Below are 20,972 nucleotides of genomic sequence, written 5' to 3' on the forward strand. Positions count from 1 at the left end.
AGTTCTGCCTAATTGAGAATGGGGCAGACGCCAAAGGAGACAGTATATTCTAAGGCAGGACTCACGGGGCACACGCCACCGTGCAGAGTTGCTGAGTTTCGCAATAAACCGGTCTTTTAATTGCAGTGCTAAGGGGAGAGGGAGGGGAGAGAGAAGAGAGGAGGGGAAAAAAAAAGAGTTAGGCCTTTGTTATTAGTTTGAGGCCTTGGCGCCGACCACAGAAACTGCAGTGTTTTTGCAAACGCGCAGCAAGTTACTCCTGAAGTGGTTTTTAACAGGGAGTTAAGACTTCCTGGTCTAAGGCTGCAGGACAACATTCAGTTGAGCTCCCCATGGGGCAGCTCAGCCGTGAAAGAGACTGGGGGAGGGGATAGGAGAGCAGACAAGTACAGGAGCCAGTGTGCAGAAATTTATTACCAAACCAGCGTGAGACACACACACAAAAATATATAGAGATATATAGAAACTTGTCTTCTCTTCTCAAACGGCTCGATTAGTGCAATAACATAAAAATATATAATATATATATTGTTTGCAGACTGGGAGCTCTAAGTACACAGCAGCAGCAGCAGCCCGATGCGGGCTCCCGGCTCAGTAGGTCTCTCTCTCTAGACCTCCCACCATCAAGTCTCGGTTGCAAATGCCAACTCCCATTTGCAACAGTAAAAGGCCGTTGTGGCCGGCCGGAGGGGCAGCCCGGAGGGACAAGCTCATCTGGTCTCCATGCACAGTCCCTTCTCGGTGGGGGAAGGCAGGTCCTTCTGGCCAATTCCCCCACCTGGTCCCTGGACTCCAGGCCTCCCTGGGTTCCACAGCCCCATTGTCACCTTCTCGCTCTGGCCAGTGAATCTTCCTGAGGCCGACACAGTCCCACCTCTCAGCTCTGTCATTCCTGACCCCAGGTGACCTAGACCTCCCTAGGTCCTGACAGAGGTTCCAGGTGTTTCTTCTCCCCATTTCAGCCAGAACATTCTGTCCCTTACACCTCTTCCCGACAGTGGTCTTGATGGTTGGATTCTGGTGCGGTTTGGGAAGGGGGGGGTGTTTTTTTGTTTTTAAATGTGTCTGCAGGGCAGCAATTTTCCACGTTTGGGGAAGGCTATCAGCGCTCCTGGAGGGAGATGTTGGGGAGCCACTGGTTGTTCTCTCGGCTCTCCTCGCAGTAGCTAGCCACTTCTACCAGTCCATGGCTCTTCCATGAATCAGTATGAGGATTCTGAGGAGGGGGAAGGAAAAAAAAAGAGCATTAGGCTAAGGAGGCCCAAGTAAGCAGTACTCTTCCCCCCCTCCCCCATTCAGAAAAACAAGGCCCATCCCAAAATAGCACAGAGTTATGAGTTATGGGCCTGGCTGGGCGGGGATACCTGGGCACTGGCCCATGGGTGCCCGGAATAGCTCAGTGCTGAGCTGGCCAGGGCACGAGATGCCCTCTCTTCAAGCCAGATGGCAAGGCATGGAATTCTAAGCCCTGTCTCCCCACCTCCTTCTGCGAACCTTGTTGACAAACAAAATAACTTCTCTCTCACAGCAGGCCCTGCAGGTCTCTATCTGTTTGTCCGAGTTGCTAAGTAACCCCGGCCCAAGCTAGGGAGGGCTAAGTTCACCCACCGTGACCAGCAGGCAGTGCAGATCCCGCGTCTCCTCGCTCTCCTCCGTGGGCCCCGGCTCCCCTAGAAGCTCGGCCAGTCTCCTCATCCCAGACACCCGAACTATATCTATGTCGTTGTCACAGCAAAAGGCTTGGATCAACGTGAAATGGATCTGCAAGGCGATGTCATCCTCCTCATCCTCATCGATAGCCAAGAGGCAAAGGACCACGCTGTCTGGGTCCCTGAACATGGGGGGAGGAGAAAGGGGGAGAAAGGTGAGCAACCCTGAGAGTAAGGGAAGGAGCTCGCCAGCTTGGGGGCATGCTGCAAAACTCCCACTGCACATCCGTGGGCTGTGCACAAGGGAAAATCGGTCCCCCACCGCCCACCAGCCCCCCACCCTGGCAGTATGAAAAAGGCAGAAACTCACACATTCATCAGCTTAGCCGACTCATACACGCCCACTGTCAGGCGGTCTTGGCGCTGCGCCGCTACGAGCAACTCCTCCACCGCATTGCTCACCGTCTGCATTCTGGGGAGAAACCGAGGCACAGAGCGTAAGAGATGAGAAAAGATGGTGGGACAGAGAAGAGGGGGGCTATCGCATTGAGTTCTTTAGAAAGGCAGGGATCCCCTCCCCCGTGGACGCCGGAAGGAGGCAAAGGAATGGGTCCGAGGTCCCGCTCGGAGGCAAGGCAGCAACACCGAGAGCTCTTGGCCAGCCCAAGGAGGTCAACGGAGCCTGGGACATCTGCCCCACGGGACGCAAGGGAGCTCAGCCCCCGGCCGGACACTCACTTCTGAGCCGCACTCTCGCAAGCCACGACTTCTTCCAAGGTCATGGTGCAATTGTAATCCACAGTGGACGGAGCCCCTAAACCAGCCGGAAACTGAGGAGCCGAAACCTTGAAGCCCAAGTCGTCCGAGCCTGGAGCCAGCGGTCCCTCCGTCCCGAGAGAGGAGAAGGCGGCGGCAACGGTAGTGGCAGCCAGGAGTCCCGAGGCAGAAAATGCCGGAGCGATGATGAGAAAATTCCTCTCCCCAAAACAATTTTTGAAAAAGCCAGATCTCCGAGTCAATGCAATTAATCCCGCTAGCGAGCAACCCAGAAGCAGCAAATTCGGGCGGCGTTAAATCCAAGGTATCTACAAGACCGGCAACAGTTCCAAACCTCTACTCCCGCGACCGCCGCCGCGCCCTCCTTATATCGCCTTCGTCGGGAAAGGAGGCGTGGCCTCCCCGAGCCCTCGGCTGCATTCATTGGCCGCCGGATCAACGAAAACGAAGGCAGCTCTGACTGTGATTGGCTCGGTGTGCTGAGCGCAGGCGGCTTTGGGCGGACTCGGATCTCCCCCGGGTAACCCCACGTGGGGGCTCGAGGCGCGGGAGGGAAGGGGGGGGAGTAGCTGAGAACGTTTTTTTTTTTTTTTTTTTTAAAGAAAGAGGTTTCGAGTGAATTTCCCGGCAGCGGCTCCCAGTTTCTGCACGGGATTTCCACCGCGCGGCTAGTGCATGTGATTTTGCAGAAAGCTGCTTTCCGGAAGAAGAGAGTGTCTCAGTGACACCATTGCAGCCCTCCTGGCATGTCCCAGTTCCCCTCATTCCCTGCACCGGGCCAGAGTTTCCAAAAGCAGTTTGGGCCGGACTCCCCAGCCTGCTTCTGGCTTCTTGTTCCCGGGTCCGGGGGAACCCAGTGCGACCCAGCCAGTTCCTCTGCAAGGCGCCCTTCCCCACGCTGCAGCTAGAGTCTAAGCTCTAAGGTTGGAAATAAGCTTGCGCTTTAAGTTTATAAAGTTTATATAAGTTTATAAAGCTCTATCCTCGGCACAGTCCTAAATCCCCTCCCCCCCTTTTCTGTCCAAATGGGGTGGACTTCAAGGTTTGCAAAATAAAGCGCTTCTCCCCACACCAACCCGGGTCTACTTAGCAGTGCAAGTATGAGCGCCCCCATTTCACAGGCGAAGAAACTATCTCTGACAAGTGTCCTGCCAGTGATCACACAGAGTGTGTACACTCCAGAACTTATGCAACTGGTGTTTAGTTTCCTTTTACAATTGGGGAAACTGAGACTCAGGACAGGGAGCTGCTTGCCTGGAGTCAATAACAGAGCTGGCAGGGACTGAATCCAGGTTTCCTCTGGCACCGAGTCTGTTGCTCTTTCCACGATCACTTCAGGGTGCCTCCTAACTCTGGAGTCTGTGTGACCTGAAGCAAGTCCCTTCCCTTCTTCCAGACCCTTCTTCTGCAAAAGAAGTTGGATTAAATGATCTCTAACATCCCCTCTAGCTCTTAACCCCGGACTTCTGAATTGTTCGGTTGCAGTTTGTTTCAAGAAGAGAGGAGCCCAGGAATATCTTGCTGAGGTCCCCTAACTCATCCTAAACATAGGGCAGCTATCTGAAAAGGCCTCTTCTGGCATCCAAACGATCTAAAAATAATAGGTTTCTGAGGGAGGAGGGATTTTCACAGGACATCTAGCCTTGGAATAAATAGGATCTTTTCTGGGATCTCATTCAATAGTGCAGATGATTGTTTGGGTCGCCCAAGAAACAGTTTCCACCTCAAAGTCCCCCAAGGGAAGGAAAAAAGACTCCAAGGTTGCAGGAAAGAACATCGTACCTAGTATTAGGTTCCTGGTCAAGCCATTTATAGCTGAGTGACCTAGGAGGGCAAGAGAGACTCTTGAAGCCTTAGTTTTCTCTTCTGGAAAATGGGAACGATAACATGCAATCTATGCATAGTGAGGCAAAGTGGTGTAAATCTTAAGCTACCGAAACGATAGTTATACTGCACAGAGCAATGGGGGGGAAAGTATCTAAGTTGGGGTTCTTCGCTTCCCCTGGGTTGGTAGGAGTGGGACGAGATCGGAGCGGCTGCAGCCTTGGGGGCTGCTTTTCAGACTCTTTCTTACTGCCAGCCCGATCTCAGCCCACCGAGGCGCCCAGTAACGAAGGCGCACCCTCTGCGCAGCCACGATCTTGCCCACTCCACGGCTGGTGGGCACAGAGTGCCTGGGGGCGGAGAGTGGGGAAGGGAGGGCGAACAGGTGAAAGCACGCGGCAGCTCAGTCTGGGGAGATGGCGCCCTCTGCCGGTCCCTCTCTCCCCTCCAGCCGGCTTTCATAGCCCAGAGCCTGAGGGGAAGGAGGAGGGCGAGGGGAGTGGACGGCCAGGTCGTAGATGTCGGCGCTGGGATGGAGGAGGGAGAGAAGAGGGGGGCTTTAGAACGCAGAATCTGAGAACTGGGAAAATCCTCAAAACACGGGCTGTGAGAGGCGGGGGACTCCTAGAACAGAGGAGTCAGAGCTTGGAGGGGAGGGTCTTTAGGATGCGGAAAGCCGGAGCCGGAACGCAGAATGTCCGAGCTGGGAGGGCTTTTAGAACATAGCGTGTCAGAGCTGAGAGTCCCTTAGAACACAGGATGTCAGAACACGGGGGAAATGTCCTTAGAACACTGAAGTCAAAGGACAGTTAGCACAGTGGATAAGAGCCTCAGCCCTGGAATCCCGAGAACCTGAGTTCAAATCTGATCTCAGACACTTAACGCTAGCTATGTGACTCTGGGCAAGTCATTTAATTCCAATTGCCTTGCAAAAAAAGGGGCCATTAAGAACACTGAAGTCTGAGCTAGGAGTGTTCCTAAAATATAGAAAATTGAAAATACAAAAGATAGAATATGAGGGAAAAATTGAGCCCTGAGGGGTAAATTGATCAAGTCAAGTTCACAGCTCAAGCCAACATCAAATTCAAGATGCAACCCCAAATCTCACTAACTGGTGCTGACATTGCGAACCCCCAAGGTCCTTTCATGACCTTAGTTTCCCCCTTTCCCCATGCCTCAGTTTCTCCTCCCTGTAAAGTGGACAGGCTAAAGTCCTCAGCATTTGCAGGGAGGATAAAAGGTGCTCTGGTCTGGCAAGGAAGATGATTGAGTGACTAGAGAGCATCTAAATTCTGCTCTCTGACCTACCGATGAATTGATGTACTGCCACTTGGACAGTCATTTTCAGGGCCAGTTTTTTCTTCTGTAAAATGAACAAAGAAGGGGTGACAAACCACTCCAATATCTGTCATGAAAACCCCAAATTAGGTCACAAAGAGTCAGACATGACTGAAAAAATGACCGAATAGGACATTCACGTAATGCTTACTGTGTGCCAGGTACTGGACTAAGCACTTTATAATGATGATCTCATTTGATCTCACAACAGCCCCGGGAGGTAGGTGCTATTATTATCCCCATTTTACAGATGAGAAAACTGAGGGAAACAAAGGTCATGCAGCTAGGAAATGTTAGACCTTTCCGGTCTGGATTTCTCTCCCTGAGGGGTCTTTAGCTAAGTAGATAGGACACTTAACACTTCTTAGCTGTGTGACCCTGGACAAGTCACTTAACCCCAATTTCCTCACAAAAGAAAAAAAAAGATTTTAAAGAAAATACATATATACTGAGTTATCAATATAAGAAATGTTAGATTGGATGCCTGCTAAGGTGAACCAGGTTGGAACTGATGCCCTATGAAGTCTATTCTAACATCCATGACTAGATGTGAACATTGTGGAATAATAATTTTGAGATTGAAGACTTGAACTCAAATACCAGTTGCTATGCAACTGGATTCTCTGGGCCTCAGTTGATCCATATGTAAAATGGAAGGAGGTGAATATCTGACTGGATGATATATAAACTTCCTTCCTGTTCTGATTTTCTGTTTCTCAGCTCTCAAATTCAGAGGTTTTCATCCTTGAAGAGGGACTGCCCAGGCAGGAAATATGGTTCGCTATCACCATCTGTTGGCCAACATGAGCATTACCATCCTAGAGAAGAAAGAATATCTAATATGTAGGGGCCGAGCCCCCTGGGGAAGGGAGGGGAAGGGAGGGAGTCCTTTCTGTAGAGGAAGGAAAGAGAGGCTGGCCCAGCTCTGTCCAAGCCTGAGAGGGAGGACCGGAGGTGCCAAGGGAAATTCCAGTTGGTCATTTGGAGGCAAAAGGGAAGGGAGGGGAGGGAGGGCAAAGAGGGCAAGTGTCAAAGTTCAGTGATATGCTTGAGTGGGAGACAGAAATAATCACCTGGGCAGCAGCAGGACTGGGGAAACATTGTGGGATTATAGCTCTAGAGCAGGGGTGGAACCTTTTTTTTCTACCAAGGGCCATTGGGGTATTTATAACATCATTCATAGGCCATAGGACATTATCATCTTAGAAATTCAAGCATTGGGAGGTTGCTGTACCTAGCTTTCAGCTCGTGGTCATCTTCACTTGCCTTGGCAGGGCCAACCAAATGGTTTTTCCAGCCTTATACAGCTCTCGGGCCAGATGTTCCCTGCCCCTGCTCTAGAGCATCTCAGAGGATAGTGTTCCCCATTTTACAGATGGGCCCAGATTTTACACAGTTCCTAAGGATGCAAGATGGATGATTTCTGAGCCAGTTTCTCCTCTTTCCACTGTGTTTCCATTCTCACTCATCTCAGAGCAAATGACCCTCGACCCTCACTTCCTACTGTTCCTCTTCCCTTTCCACTTTCCAGACTAAGCCAAGCCACTAGATCAAGCTTCCTAAGGCTGGCTAGAATGCACTCCATCATCCTCCCCTCCCAAAAAAACCCATCCTCTGGATTTGGAGCCAGTCCGAGGATCTGGCTTGAGAACCTGATTGCCAACTTACTAAACAGGTGACCCTGAGTCAGTCACACAGTCACTAAGCCTTTCTGAGCTTCAGCTTGTCCTGGAATGAGGTGATTAGCCTGGAAATACTCAGTAAAAGCACAGTCATTCTTTGTGCAATGTTCTTAGGACCTTCAAAACTCTGCTCCTGCTAGCTGTGCAAATGAACCTGGCCCTGTCAACCCCTCAGCCCCCGGAAATGCATGCCTTCCCTCCTCTGTGAGAAAAAAAAAAAAAAAAAAAGCTTAGGCTGAGTAGGGATACTTCACTTGGGATCCCTGAACTTGGTTTGAAGATTGGATCACAATAGAATTGGATTCCTTTCTAATCGTATATGTTTGATTTCATACATTTACCAACTTCATTCTGAGAAGGGTTCTTTAGGTTTCAATGCATTACCAATGGGGTTTATTTTTAAAAAGCCAAGAACCTCTAGTCTAGGTGCTCTTTAAGGTCCCTTTTGCCTAGAACTTATAATTTGATTCAGCAACCATTTTAAAAATATGACTGTGTGACCCTAGACAAATCACTTTACCTTGTTTGCCTCAGTTTCCTCATCTGTAAAATGATGTGGAGAAGGAATAAGCAAATCACTCTAGTATCTTTGCCAAAAAAATCTCCAAATAGAGTACCATAGAGTTGGACACAACTAAACAACCCTATGTGTAATGTAGTTCTTCCTAGCTGCAGGTGCCCTTCCCATCCCACCCCAAATTACCTTGTATTTATTTTATATACATATGTTGTTTCCCCTGATAGATAATTAGTTCTCTGAAGACAGGAACTGTTTCCTTTTTGTCTTTAGTTCTGCAGGCTCCCAACATAATCCTTGGCACTGTCAACACTTGATGCTCATTAATTAATTATTATGCAGACTTTTCATTTTTATCCTATTCTTTCCCTTGAGTCATCCTTCCCCCCTCCTTTCTATAGGAAATGTTGAGTAGGCTTCCAGGCTTCTCTCTCCCCATGTACCCATACTGGATCTTCTAAGAATTGCCTGGGTGAGGCTTCCCAGAGACTAGTGGGGAAGAGGGGAGGGGATATAATCCTGGGGAAGTATTAAGAGAGTCACAGGTCTGGCAGCATAGGCAGACTGATCCCTCCTCCCCTAAAGAAGAAGTCGGAAGCAAATGAGACCTTGAGCTGAGTCTAGGAAATTGCCCAAGTCATTCTAGCCTCGCTAACAAACACATTTGGCCACAGCCACAAACATCCAAGCACGTATTCATGCTCAGAGATGGGAAGTACAAGACCCCTAAGAGGCTACCTAGTCTAACCCAACCTACTCCCCATTTTATAGATGAGAAACTCAAAGCAGATGGGGTTTAAGTGACTTGTCCAGGTGACACAACTATTAAGTGTACAAGGCAAAACTGGAAGTCAGGTCCAGTGTACTCTCCACTGGATTACCTAGCTGCCTCCCTATCCCATGTGTTCTCCCATTCTTCGTGTTGGAGAGGAGGCCTCAGGCCATTTAAGACTTGGAAAGTCTTCTCTATGACAGTTTTTAAAACTGCTTGAAAATATACATTAAGGGCAACCTGGGGCATGCTGGTAAATGTTTCACAACCAGCTCTCGGGTGGGTAGGTGGGTGGGGAAATGTGTACAAGTTTAATTTGCATCATTAACATTTTTCCATCACTTTCTTAAGTCTAGACAATCAATAAAACACAAACCAAGTCTTGATTTGTAGCATTCACCTGAAGTGAAGTGCTCACATGGAAAGTTTCACAAAAAGATTCTGGGAAGATGGTGGATGGGTCAGAGAATTCCAAGCTCTCCAGGTTTCCCCCACAAATAAAATAAAATTGTGCCTCAGAGTGAATATAGACTGGTGAAAAATAAATAAGACTTGGGGCATACAGGGATCCTCCAAGTATAAGCAGAGAGGACTGGAAGAAAGACCCCCAAATGGAGGTTTGTAAACATCCCCAGCAAGCGGAAAGCCCTGAACCTCACTGGGTTTGGAGGCAGCCTCAGCGCTAACCACAGGAAAGTGTGGAGAGTCAGGGTTTTGAGTTGGGTAAGACTGAGGGGACCTCTGCTGATAAGAAACGTCAGGGCTAGCTGTGCTGCTGAGACTGTCTGGGTGAGAAGGAACCAGCTCATCCCAGCACAGGAGTAGTGGGGTGACTGAAGACACAGAGGCGGAGTTCTGGTTTTGGATTCCAGGAGGGGAAGACTTAAGAAAGTATGATGAAAGACCTGAAACCAGAGGCACCTCCATCCCCACCCCGATTAGAGGTGATTACACTAACAAGGAAAGAAGAAGAAGAAGAAGAAGAAGAAGAAGAAGAAGAAGAAGAAGAAGAAGAAGAAGAAGAAGAAGAAGAAGAAGAAAAAGAAGAAGAAGAAGAAGAAGAAGAAGAAGAAGAAGAAGAAGAAGAAGAAGAAATAGAAGAAATAGAAGAAGAAGAAGAAGAAATAGAAGAAATAGAAGAAGAAGAAGAAGAAATAGAAGAAGAAGAAGGAAAAAGAAGAGAAGAAGGAAGAAGATGGCAAAGAAGAAGGAAAAAGAAGAGAAGAAGAAGAAGGAAGAAGAAGAAGAAGAAGAAGAAGAGAAGAAGAAGAAGAAGAAGAAGAAGAAAAAGAAGAAGAAGAAAAAGAAGAAGAAGAAGAAGAAGAAAGAATTCAACTCTAGAAAGTTACTAGGGGAATAGGGAAGATGAGGGTTAATCTTCAGAAGAGGATATTGGAGTAAAAGAAAAAAAAACCTCTCTCATCCCAAAGAGTAATATTAAATGGTTATCTATCCAAAAAGGATTCATAGAAGAACTCAAAAAATACCTTAAAAATCAAATGAGAGACACTGAAGAAAAAAAAAATTCTAAGAAAAACATGATTAAGAAAAGAAAGTTAACCAACTAGAGGAACTTGAGAAAAAAAAAATGACTCTTTGAAAATTAGAATTGACAAGGGTAAGCCAGTGAAGTTATAAGAGATCAAGAAATAGTAAAGAATGAAAAAATAGAAGAAAATGTGAGACATCTCATAAGAAGAATAACAGATCTAGAGAACAGATCAAGAAGAGAAAGAATAAGAATAACTGGACCACCTGAAAGCTATGACCAGAAAGATAACCTTGATATAATAATACAAGAAATAATCAAAGAAATTTGTCCTGAAAAAATTGAAAAAAAATTGTCCTGAACAAGAGTGGAAAGTAGAAATTAAAAGAAATCTACCCATGAGCACTTGAAAGAGATCCTATAAAGAAAACATTCAGGAACATCATTGCTAAATTTCCAAATCCCAGATTAAAGAGAACATTTTCCAAACAGTAATAATAACAAAACAATTCAAATGTGTTGGAACTACAATTAAAGTTACTCAAATCTTATCAGCAGCTACAATAAAAGATTGCAGATCCTGGAATAGTATATATTGACAATCAAAATAGTATATTTGACAATCAAAAAACTAGGATTGTGGATAAAAATATTATATCTCGCAAAATTAAGTATGAAATTGAATGGAAAAAAGGACATTTAGTGAACTCTCAGATTTCCAGGATTTTGTTAAAAACAAACCTAAAGTCAATAGAAAATTTAACATGCAAGAACCAATGTCAAAGATTAATTTCAAGGGACTCAATGAAGACAAACTGTTTATGTTTTATGTTACTCACATCAGGTATGGGTTAAAGAAGGAAAAATACATATATATCAATCTGTAAAGAAATAGGAGGCAGAGGGACTAGGATAAGGTAGGGTATAAAGAGGTTTATAAGCTAATGGGAAAAGGATACAGAGAGAGGGAAAAGACAGTGGAAGAGTGTACAGGAGGGATTCTTGGGTTATAAGGAGGCTAAGTAATAGCAAAGCAAGTTATTAGGTAGAAATAAAGTAGAAGAGTTAGCAGGGATTGGAAACAAGAGATGATGCATATGTATGTGTATGTGTATTTATACATGTGTATATGTGTGTATATATGAGTATATATACATGTATGTATACATGTGTATGTCATAAACATAATCTGTGCTTAACCGTACCTTGCTTGAAGGAGATGGGGGAAAGAAAGGGAAAAAATAATAAAGTAAAAAGTGCACAACAAAGAAAACTTACAAGGAAACAAAAAAAAGATGATCAGTTTTGAATAGGATGTGTTTTACTACTATATACTTTCTTGAAATAGAAACTTATTGTTACATGTTTTGAATCCTCTCATAAGCTAAGCTGTGTACATGGGAATGCATTTTCTTTTTCTCTTTTTTAATTTTCTATTTAAGTTTCTTTTTTTTTTTTTAAAGTTTAACAATCTGCTCATGAGCTGGTTTAAACTACCCCCAGCACACTCCATACCACCTGAGTCAATCCATTCCATTTTGTGGACCTTGGTAATCATTAGAAATGTTTTACTTATATCAAACCTACATCTGCTTTCCTACAACTTCAATGAGCATTTTCAACAAACATTGATTACTCTCTTTTATATGTTCCAGACACCTGGGAGAAGCTGGACTCTGACCATCCCCAAAGATGCTTGCCACACTCATCTCCCTGTTGAGAGAATTAATACCCTCAATTTGGGAACTGCCTTCCACCTGGAGGGTGAGTGAACCAATCTTAACTTCTGTCTAATTTGCTATTCCTAGGCAGCTCCACATCCCTTAGACTGGGCTTCCTTGATCCAACCCAGTAGCATCCACCTGAACACCTGGACCCAGCTAGTCCGGACATCCTGCCATATGCTGTTGGTCATGCTTCTTCCCCTATACACACACACAATTTTCACTTCTTGCTCAGAGTGTAATAATCAAATCATTACTTACTAAGGTAGGAAAAGGACAAAATAATTCAAACTGAATAATGAGAAAAAAAATTTTTTCCCCTGAGACAACTGAGGTTAAGTGACTTGCCTAGGGTCACACAGCAAAGAAGTGTTTAATGTCTGAGGCTAGATTTGAACTCAGGTCCTCCTGACTTCAGGGCTGGTACTCTATCCACTGCACCATCTAGCTGCTCCATGATGAGAAATCTTAATGACCAAATATGGTCTCAAAGAAGAACCACCTTTCTTCCTTTTTCCTTAAGGAAGAGTATGGAATTCTACTTGTAAAGTCAGACTTTCTCATATGTTGATTAGTTTTGGTAAGCTGGGCTTCTGTTTACCTTCCTCTTTTATTCTTTGTTGTAAAGGATTGGAGGGGAAAAAAGAAGGAATTCATTGGGAAATATAAATGAAATAAAAACAAAAGATCAATATATACGTATTTTGAAAAAAATCAATCTTGCCACCCTTCCTGGGAAGTCTTTGCAAATCTATTGCTCTCTGGTTCAGTTCATAATTCCTTGTGACTGGACCAATGATTTCTTCCTAAGCTATCATTCTCTAATATGTGGTGCCCCATCCCTTATTCTCAGTGGACGAAAAGGTCCTCAAAAGTAAGGACAGTCTCTTATATGTACCCCAACATTCAACATACTGGAACATAGTAACTTCTTAATAAATGTTTCCTGAAATGACAATTGCATCCAGAAAAACTGAATATGGAACCAAATATAGTTTGTCATTTTTTTCTTTCTCATGGTTTTTTAAATCTGATTTTAGTCTGATTTTTCTTGCACAACATGACAAATATGGAAATATCTTTAAAAGTATTATACAAATTTAGCCTATATCAGATTGTTTACTGTCTTGTGGAAGGGATGAGGTAAGGGAGAGGGAGAAAAATTTGCAACACAAACTCTTTACATGTCTTTGGAAAAATAAAATAGTATTAAAAAAAATTAAAGTTTCCTGATTAATTGACAGATTTTGTTGTTCAATCATTTCAGTCTTCATAAGCCCATTTGGGGTTTTCTTGGCAAAGATGGTGGAATGATTTGCCATTTCCTTCTCTAGCTCATTTTACAAATGAGGAAACTGAGGCAAATTTAGATGACTTCCCAGGTCACATAGCTAGTAAGTATCTGAGTTGAATTTGAACTCAGATCTTCTTGATTCCAGCCCTTGCACTCTTCCACTGGCCAACTGGTTGCTCTTGATGAAAGATACAAAGACAAAAATGAAACTCTCCCTTCCCTTAAGAAACATATTTTGTCTTTCACCCATTGCCCTCATTCTGTCCTCTGGCGCCAAGCAGGACAATTGTCATTTATCCCTTTTCCATTTGACTATCCTTCCAATACCTGAAGTCATTTCATCTGTCTCTTCTCCATATCAAAGACTTTGACTCCATCAGGAAGGTTTGTTACAGAAAATTCTCTCACCATCCTGTTTTTCCTCTTCTGTACATGTGCTAGATTATCTATTATCAAAGCTCTCTATTTTACAGAAGAGGTAACTGAGACTCAAAGGAGTGGGGGGCACCTGCCTACTCCTATGCCAGTTAGAAGATCCAGAAGAGAGAATTCTGGGCTTGGAGTCAGGATGATCTGAATTCAAATTTGATTTCACATTAATAAATACTTGTTCCCTTTCTCCTTCCCCTGCCCACAGAAATTCAGTGGCAGATCTGGAACATCCTCCCCAGTGCAATCTATTTGTAGAACATCAGAGCTGGACAGAATTGATGAGGAACCAGAAAGAACTCATTGGACAACTTTAGATTTTAAAAAAATTATTAATTTAATATTTTTCCCCAATGCCATAAAAATAATTTTAATATTCTTTTTCAAAATTTTGAAATTTTTTTGTTTCAAATTCTCTCCTTCCTTCCTCACCTCCCTCACTGAAAAGGCAAACAATTTGATATAGATTGTACATGTGTAGTCATACAAAATATATTTCCATATTAATCATGTTGTAAAAGACAACATAGACCATCCCCCCCCAAAAAAAAACAAGAAAAATAAAGTTTAAAAATGTATGTTTCATACTTTAACATATTTAACATGTATTGGTCAATCTGCGCTCTGGGGGAAGGAGGGGAAAAATTGGAACAGAAGGTTTTGCAATTGTCAATGCTGAAAAATTACCCATACATATATCTTGTAAATAAAAAGCTAGAATAAAAAAAAGTATGTTTCAATTTGTATTCAGACTCCATCTATTCTTTCTCTGGAGATGGATAGTATTTTCCATCACAAGAAGTCCTTCAGAGTTGTGTTGTATCATTGCATTGCTGAGAATAGCTAAAACACTCACAGTAAATCATTACACAATATTGTTTTTACCGTGTGCAGTATTCTTTCAGCTTTGCTCATTTCATTTTACATCGGTTCATGTAAGTCTTTCCAGGTTTTTCTATGAGTGTCCTGTTCATCATTTCTTGGAATCATAATCACATACTACAAGATGTTTGGCCACTCCCGACTGATAAGTATCCCTTCAATTTCCAACAACTCTTCCACTAGAAAAGTGATGCTATAAATATTTTTGTTCGTATTGATCCTTTTTTTGCTTTTTAAAAAATCTCTTTTGGGATGCAGACCTAGTAGTGGTATTGCTAGGTAAAGCATTTACATGGTTTTATAACTTTTTTGGGCATTATTGCAGATTGCTGTATATAATGGTTAAATGAGTTCACCACTCCACTAACAATACATTATTAGTGTTTCAATTTACCCACATCTTCAACATTTGTTATTTTCCTTTTCAGTTCTATTAACTAATCTAATAAGTATGAGGTGGTAGCTCAGAATTGTTTTAATTTACATTTTTACTCAAAAGTGATTTAAAGCATATTTTCATATGGCTACATATGAATAGCTTTCAGTTTGAACAGTTTTCACATGAAAACTGATTTCATATTTTTTTTATCTTTTACCAACTGGGAAATGGCTCTTATTTTTAGAAATTTGACTCAGTTTTCTACATATTGGAGAAATGAGGCCTTTTTCAGAGAAAATTGATTCAAAAATTTTCTCAGTTATAGTTGTTAACTCCCTTCTATTTCCCCCCATTTATTCTATTCTTTTTTCTTTCACCATGTCCCTCCTCAAAAAATGTTTTGCTTCTGAATATCCCCTGTCCTAATCTGCCTTCTCTTCTATCACCCCTCTTTTTTATTCCCTTTCCCTACTGTAGGGTAAAATAGATTTCTACATCCAATTAAGTGTGTGTTATTTTCTCTTTTAGCCAATTCTAATGAAAGTAAGGTTCACTCACTCCCTTTTACTTCCCCTCTTCCCTTCTACTGTAAAAACCTCTTTCTTGCCTCCTCAATCTGAGATAATTTATTCTACTTCTCCCTTTCCTTTTCTGCCAGTGTATTCCTCGTTCTTCATTTTATTTTTTTAGATAACATCTCATCATATTCAACTCATCACTGTGTCTTCTGTTTATATACAATATATATATATACTCCTTTTAATTGCCCTAATAATGAGAAGGTTCTTATGACCAACTTAGATTCCCCCCCCCAAGGGGTTAACCCAATTGGGGTTAAGTGACTTGCCCAGGGTCACACAGCCAGGAAGTATTAAGTGGCTGAGACCAGATTTGACTTCAGGTCCTCCTGACTTCAGGGCCAGTGCTCTATCCATTGAGCCATCTAGCTGCCCCCCAACTTAGATTTTTTAAGTTAATTATAAAAGGTGGGGGTAGGTACTGTTGATGGAAAAGGAACTCCAAAACACATAGTGGTCCTAGAAGTATCACGTCAGACCAGAACTGGCAACAACTGCAAAAGTCAAGAAGAAATAGTTTGGTCCAGTTGTGAACAGGAGATGGCTCAAAGAAAGAATGGAAGCTGGGGTCAGAGTAATGGAAAGAAGGAAGAATTCCAATCTTATTTTGCCTCCCAAGAAAAATATCACCAGCAAGATCCTGTTCCCAGGACCAGACAAACTATGTCACATATTACTGAAAAAAGGGACTGATGATTATGATCTTTGGAAGAGCATGAAGAATGGAAAAAGTACCACAGCCCTAGAAAGAAGTCAATGTTGCATCTGTTTTCCAAAAAAAGAGGAAGAGAGTGGAATCAACAAGTCATCAGATGGCGAGCTTGACTTCAATTCCTGTCAAAATTCTCAAATGCAACATCAAAGAACTGGTTTGTAAAAATTCAGAAAGGGAAGTGGTGACCACAGAGAGCCAGTGTGGTTCTTCTAGAGTAGGTCATAGCAAACAGCTCATTTCCGGGTTTTGTGTGAGGCGTATTAGACTTATAGATCAGGAGAAATACTCTACATGGAGCTGACCCAGTTTTCAGCAAAGCAGTTGGCAACTAATCAACCAACAAACCTTTATTAAGTGCCTACTACATAGTAGACACTATGCTCAGCACTAAAGATACAAAAAAGAGGCAAAAAGATAGTTCTTGCACTGGAAACTGAGAGGGAGCCCATCAGCTGGAGAATGGTTGGATAAGTTATGAAATATTATTGTTCTGTAAGAAATGATCAGCAAGATGATTTCAGAAAGGCCTGGAGAGACTGACATGAACTGATGCTGAGTGAAATGGGCAGAACCAGGAGATCATCACACATGGCAACAGCAAGATTATACAATGATCAATTCTGATGGACGTGGATCTTTTAAATAATGAGATTATTGAAACCAGTTCCAATGACCTTGTGATGGAGAGAGCCATCTGCACCCAGAGAGAGGCCAGTGGGAACTGAGTGTGAATCACGACATAGCAGTCTCACTCTTTTTGTTGCTGTTTGCTTGCATTTTGTTTTCTTTTTCAATTTTTTTCTTTTTGATCTGATTTTTCTTGTGCAGCAAGATAATTGCATAAATATGTATGCATATATTGCATTTAATGTATATTTCTACCATGTTTAACATATATTGGATTACTTGCCATCTAGGGGAGAGGATAGGGGGGAAGAAGGGAGGAAATTTGGAACATAAAGTTTTGCAAAGGTCAATGTTGAAAAATTGTCCGTCCATATGTTTTGAAAATAAAAAGTTTTACCTTCAGTAAATATTATCTGTAATGGGAATAAGCTAGAAGTCTTCCCCCATATAATCAGAGATGAAGCAGGGTTGTCTAATAGCGCCTCTTTTGTTTAAGATGGTACTAGAAATGTTAGCTATAACAATAAAAAATAAGAAAAAGAAATTAAAGGAATTGGAATAGGCAACGAGGAAGCAAAAACTATCACTCTTTCTGGCTGATATAATGTTATACTTAGAAAATCCCAAAAAATCAAGTAAAAACTATTTGAAATAACAATGTTAACAAAATTGCAGGATATAAGATACACCTACATGTATCATGAGCATTTCTATATATTACGAAGTCTAGCAGTAAAGGATAAACAGAGAAATACCATTAAAAAAGAAAAGAAAAGAAAAAGCTTTAATTAAAAAATACATATAGTTCTTGCCTTTATAGAGCTTACAATCTAATGAGGAGAGGGAACCTTTTCATCCATCCTTGGGGATGAGATAGAGATGTGGGCTAGAACACAGTACAGGACAGCACAGTCCAAAAATTTGGAATTTTTTGAATGACCAAAGTCACAAGAGTGGATGTCAATTATGAAAGAGCTTTCTGGTAGAGTGACCCCTGACATTTGACCTATGATTTACAGAAAAGTATAGATGACATATTTAATGCATTTGAGGTGACATGAAGCAATGAGGGATATCTAATGTACAAGATGGCAAGATCAAGATTCTAATCATCTTGGCAAGCTAGGCTGATGGGCCACAAGATGAAATTTAATGGGAATAAATGTGAAGTGATAAGATCACAGATTTACAACTGGGAGAGATTTTTACAGGTCACTGAATCCAACTCCCCATTTTACAGGTGAGAAAAGTAAGGTATCTAGAGTTTAAGTGACTTACCCAAAGCATACAACTAATAAGTCTTCAAGGTAAGGTATGAATTTACTTGACTCCAAGTCCAGTACTCTATCCACTGTTCCATGAAGCCTCCTGCAGTGTTGTGCCTGAGGTTTTTTGTTTTTTTTTAATTAACTTTGGAATATACATTTGGGGAGGGACATACGACTAGCCATGACAACTATTCATATGAAAAAGTTTTAGCCCCATCTGCTTCCAGGAAAACATGTGACATAATGCTAACAGTGCTTTGGGATAATACAATAGATCTCATGCCGTCCCTTGGGTTCTCCATCTCACAATGGCTGAAATGGTGCAAGAGGTCAAAGCTGCAAGACCAAAATGAGTCACTATGGCAGGCTAACGCTAAGGTGATCTTGGGCTACATGAAGGGAGCCTTACTGCCGGAACCAACCTAACCCTTTGTATCTGATGCGGTCAAACACACCCAGAAGACTGTGTCCAGTAGCAGATGCCACATATTAGGAAAGATATTGATGAGCTAGAGCATGTCCAGTTGTGGGGACTGGAGGCAACCTGTATATGAACTGAACAAAATGAGATGTATTAGCTTGGAGAAGAGATGTGACAAAACTTTTCAGGCATTTTTTCCCTGAGACAATTGGGGTCAAATGACTTGCCCAGGATTACACAACCAGGAAATGTTAAGTATCTGAGACCAGATTTGAACTTAGGACCTGAGTTCAAATTCCGCTTCAGAACCTTAACACTTCCTAGCTGTGTGACCCTGGACAAGTCACTTAACCCCAATTGCCTCAGCAAAAAAAAAAAAAAAAAAAAAAAAAAATACATACATACATACATACATATATATATATATACTTGCAGCAAAAAATATCATATGAATAAATTCAAATATATGCAAAGTCATTGAGTTCTTCATAGTTGGAGAGAGGGGGCACTAGCAGTTGAGGCAAGCAAGAAAAGCTCTGTACAGCTGCATCTTAAAGGAAGATACAGGCTTTCCAAGGCCTCCAAGGGGAGGGAGGAGGCCTGTGGGATGGCCAGTGCCGAGACTCAGAAACTGGACCTTGAGATGGAATGTCTAGTCTGAGACAGTGAGGAAGCCAACGTGGCAGGATCAAAGAGGGTAGAAAAGGAAGTAAGAACTGAGTTCAAATTCAGCCTCAAACACTTCTCAACTGTGTGACAATGGGCAGAGAATCATCTCTGTGTCCCTCAGTTTCCTTATCTGCAAAATGGGGATAATCATAGCACCTCGTTCTCATAGTTTGTTGTGAGGATCAAATGAGATGATATCTGTAAAATGCTGAACCTTAAGGTGCTATATAAATGCTAATTATTACACTTATCATTAGTTGATCTCTCAAGTTCCCTCAGACTGAAAATCTGTGCTGTCCTAGTGTTAGTCATCAGTGCCTCTCACAGGGCTGCCCTGAATGGGAGCACCCAAGGACAGTCGATGGGGCTGGGAAGGTATCTAGCAGAGAGTGGAAGATGCTTTCCCGGCTCTCCTCCCCCAGCTGTCCCCTGTTCAGCGCCGGCCACCTGTTTCTCCAGGGCCATAAAGGTGAGTCAGCAGGGAAGGTGCTTGAAACAACGCCCACAGGCAGCCAGCTCTGACGTTAATGCTGTGACCAGTACCAGGGCTGACTGGATGACACAGCCCAGGTTTGGACATACCGTTCTGCGGGGCCAGGGAGGGAAGGAAGCCGTTCCTCAGACCCCGCCAGTCATCCCTCCTGATGGGGCCTCGGATCATCTGAACACCTTAGGCTTGGTCCCCTGGCAGCAGTGGATGGTCCCAGGTGCCATGGCCAGTGGCCTCCCTCTCCAGTGGCCCAAGGCACAGGACCTTTAAGAGCATCCCAAAGGCTCATTCCCAAATTTATATTCTGAGTATCTTTATACTACTAAAAATTATGAAGAATATAAGCTTACTGAACATACATGTACAGATGTGTTTTTTTTTAATTGGCTTTCTTTTTTATTAAAACTTTTTAGTTACAAGTTATACGCATGGGTAATTTTACAGCATTGACAATTGCAAAACTTTCTGTTCCAACCTTTCCCCTCCTTCCCCCCATCCCCTCCCCCAGATGGCAGGTTGACCAATACATGTAAAATGTGTCAAAGTATAAGTTAAATACAATATATATATACATGTCCAAACAATTATTTTGCTGTACAAAAAGAATCGGACTTTGAAATAGTGTACAATTAGCCTGTGAAGGAAATCAAAAATGCAGGCGGACAAAAATAGAGGGATTGGGAATTCTATGTAGTGGTTCATAGTCATCTCCCAGAGTTCTTTCGCTGGATGTAGCTGGTTCAGTTCATTTCTGCTCCATTGGAACTGATTTGGTTCATCTCATTGCTGGAGATGGCCACGTCCATCAGAATTGATCATCATATAGTATTGTTATTTAAGTATATAATGATCTTCTGGTCCTGCTCATTTCACTCAGCATCAGTTCCTGTAAGTCTCTCTAGGCCTTTCTGAAATCATCCTGTTGGTCATTTCTTATAGAACAGTAATATTCCCTAATATTCATATACAACAGTTTATTCAGCCATTCTGGGCATCCACTCAGTTTCCAGTTTCTGGCCACTACAAACAGGGCTGCCACAAACATTCTTGCACATATAGGTCTTTTTCCCTTCTTAGAAATCTCTTTGGGATAAAGCCCAGTAGTAACTGGATCAAAGGATATGCACAGTTTGATAACTTTTTAAGCATAGTTCCAAACTGCTCTCCAGAATGGCTGGAGTACAGATGCATTCTTACTGAACATATTGGGTGAATACAAGCTTTGCTGAACATACATGTAAGGGTACATCATTACTAATTATCCATACATGGATTCATCCTTACTGTACATGTGTGAATGCATCTTTACTGAATATACATGTATAGATAAATCCTTGCTGAATATGAATTCAATATTCAACATATTGAATACAATATGTATGTGAATACAAGGTTACTGAACATACATGTAAGGGCACATAATTACTGAATATACATGTATATGGATT

At 42.6% G+C, this 20,972-nt stretch overlaps 1 protein-coding gene across 1 annotated transcript; it reads right to left on the reverse strand.

The window, feature by feature from the left end:
* Positions 1-396: 396 nt before the first annotated feature.
* GADD45B (growth arrest and DNA damage inducible beta) lies at positions 397-2,778 on the reverse strand. The gene is made up of 4 exons (XM_051972225.1): positions 2,388-2,778; positions 2,020-2,121; positions 1,609-1,831; positions 397-1,216 (listed from the first exon to the last, which is right to left on the reverse strand). The coding sequence occupies exons 1-4, from the start codon at positions 2,429-2,431 to the stop codon at positions 1,103-1,105; spliced, it is 483 nt and encodes a 160-aa protein (XP_051828185.1). The 5' UTR covers positions 2,432-2,778; the 3' UTR covers positions 397-1,102.
* Positions 2,779-20,972: the final 18,194 nt, after the last annotated feature.

Source organism: Antechinus flavipes, chromosome 1 (genome assembly GCF_016432865.1).
Source record: "Antechinus flavipes isolate AdamAnt ecotype Samford, QLD, Australia chromosome 1, AdamAnt_v2, whole genome shotgun sequence".
NCBI classification, from domain to species: Eukaryota; Metazoa; Chordata; class Mammalia; order Dasyuromorphia; family Dasyuridae; genus Antechinus; species Antechinus flavipes.

What these genes read in the sequence shown, in the direction of transcription:
- GADD45B (XM_051972225.1), bottom strand. Translation starts at nt 2,431, where the DNA reads ATGACCTTGGAAGAAGTCGTGGCTTGCGAGAGTGCGGCTCAGAA. An exon ending in TGCGAGAGTGCGGCTCAGAA is followed by an intron (nt 2,122 to 2,387) that starts GTGAGTGTCCGG and finishes GTTTCTCCCCAG; the next exon opens with AATGCAGACGGTGAGCAATG. An exon ending in TCGGCTAAGCTGATGAATGT is followed by an intron (nt 1,832 to 2,019) that starts GTGAGTTTCTGC and finishes CCCCATGTTCAG; the next exon opens with GGACCCAGACAGCGTGGTCC.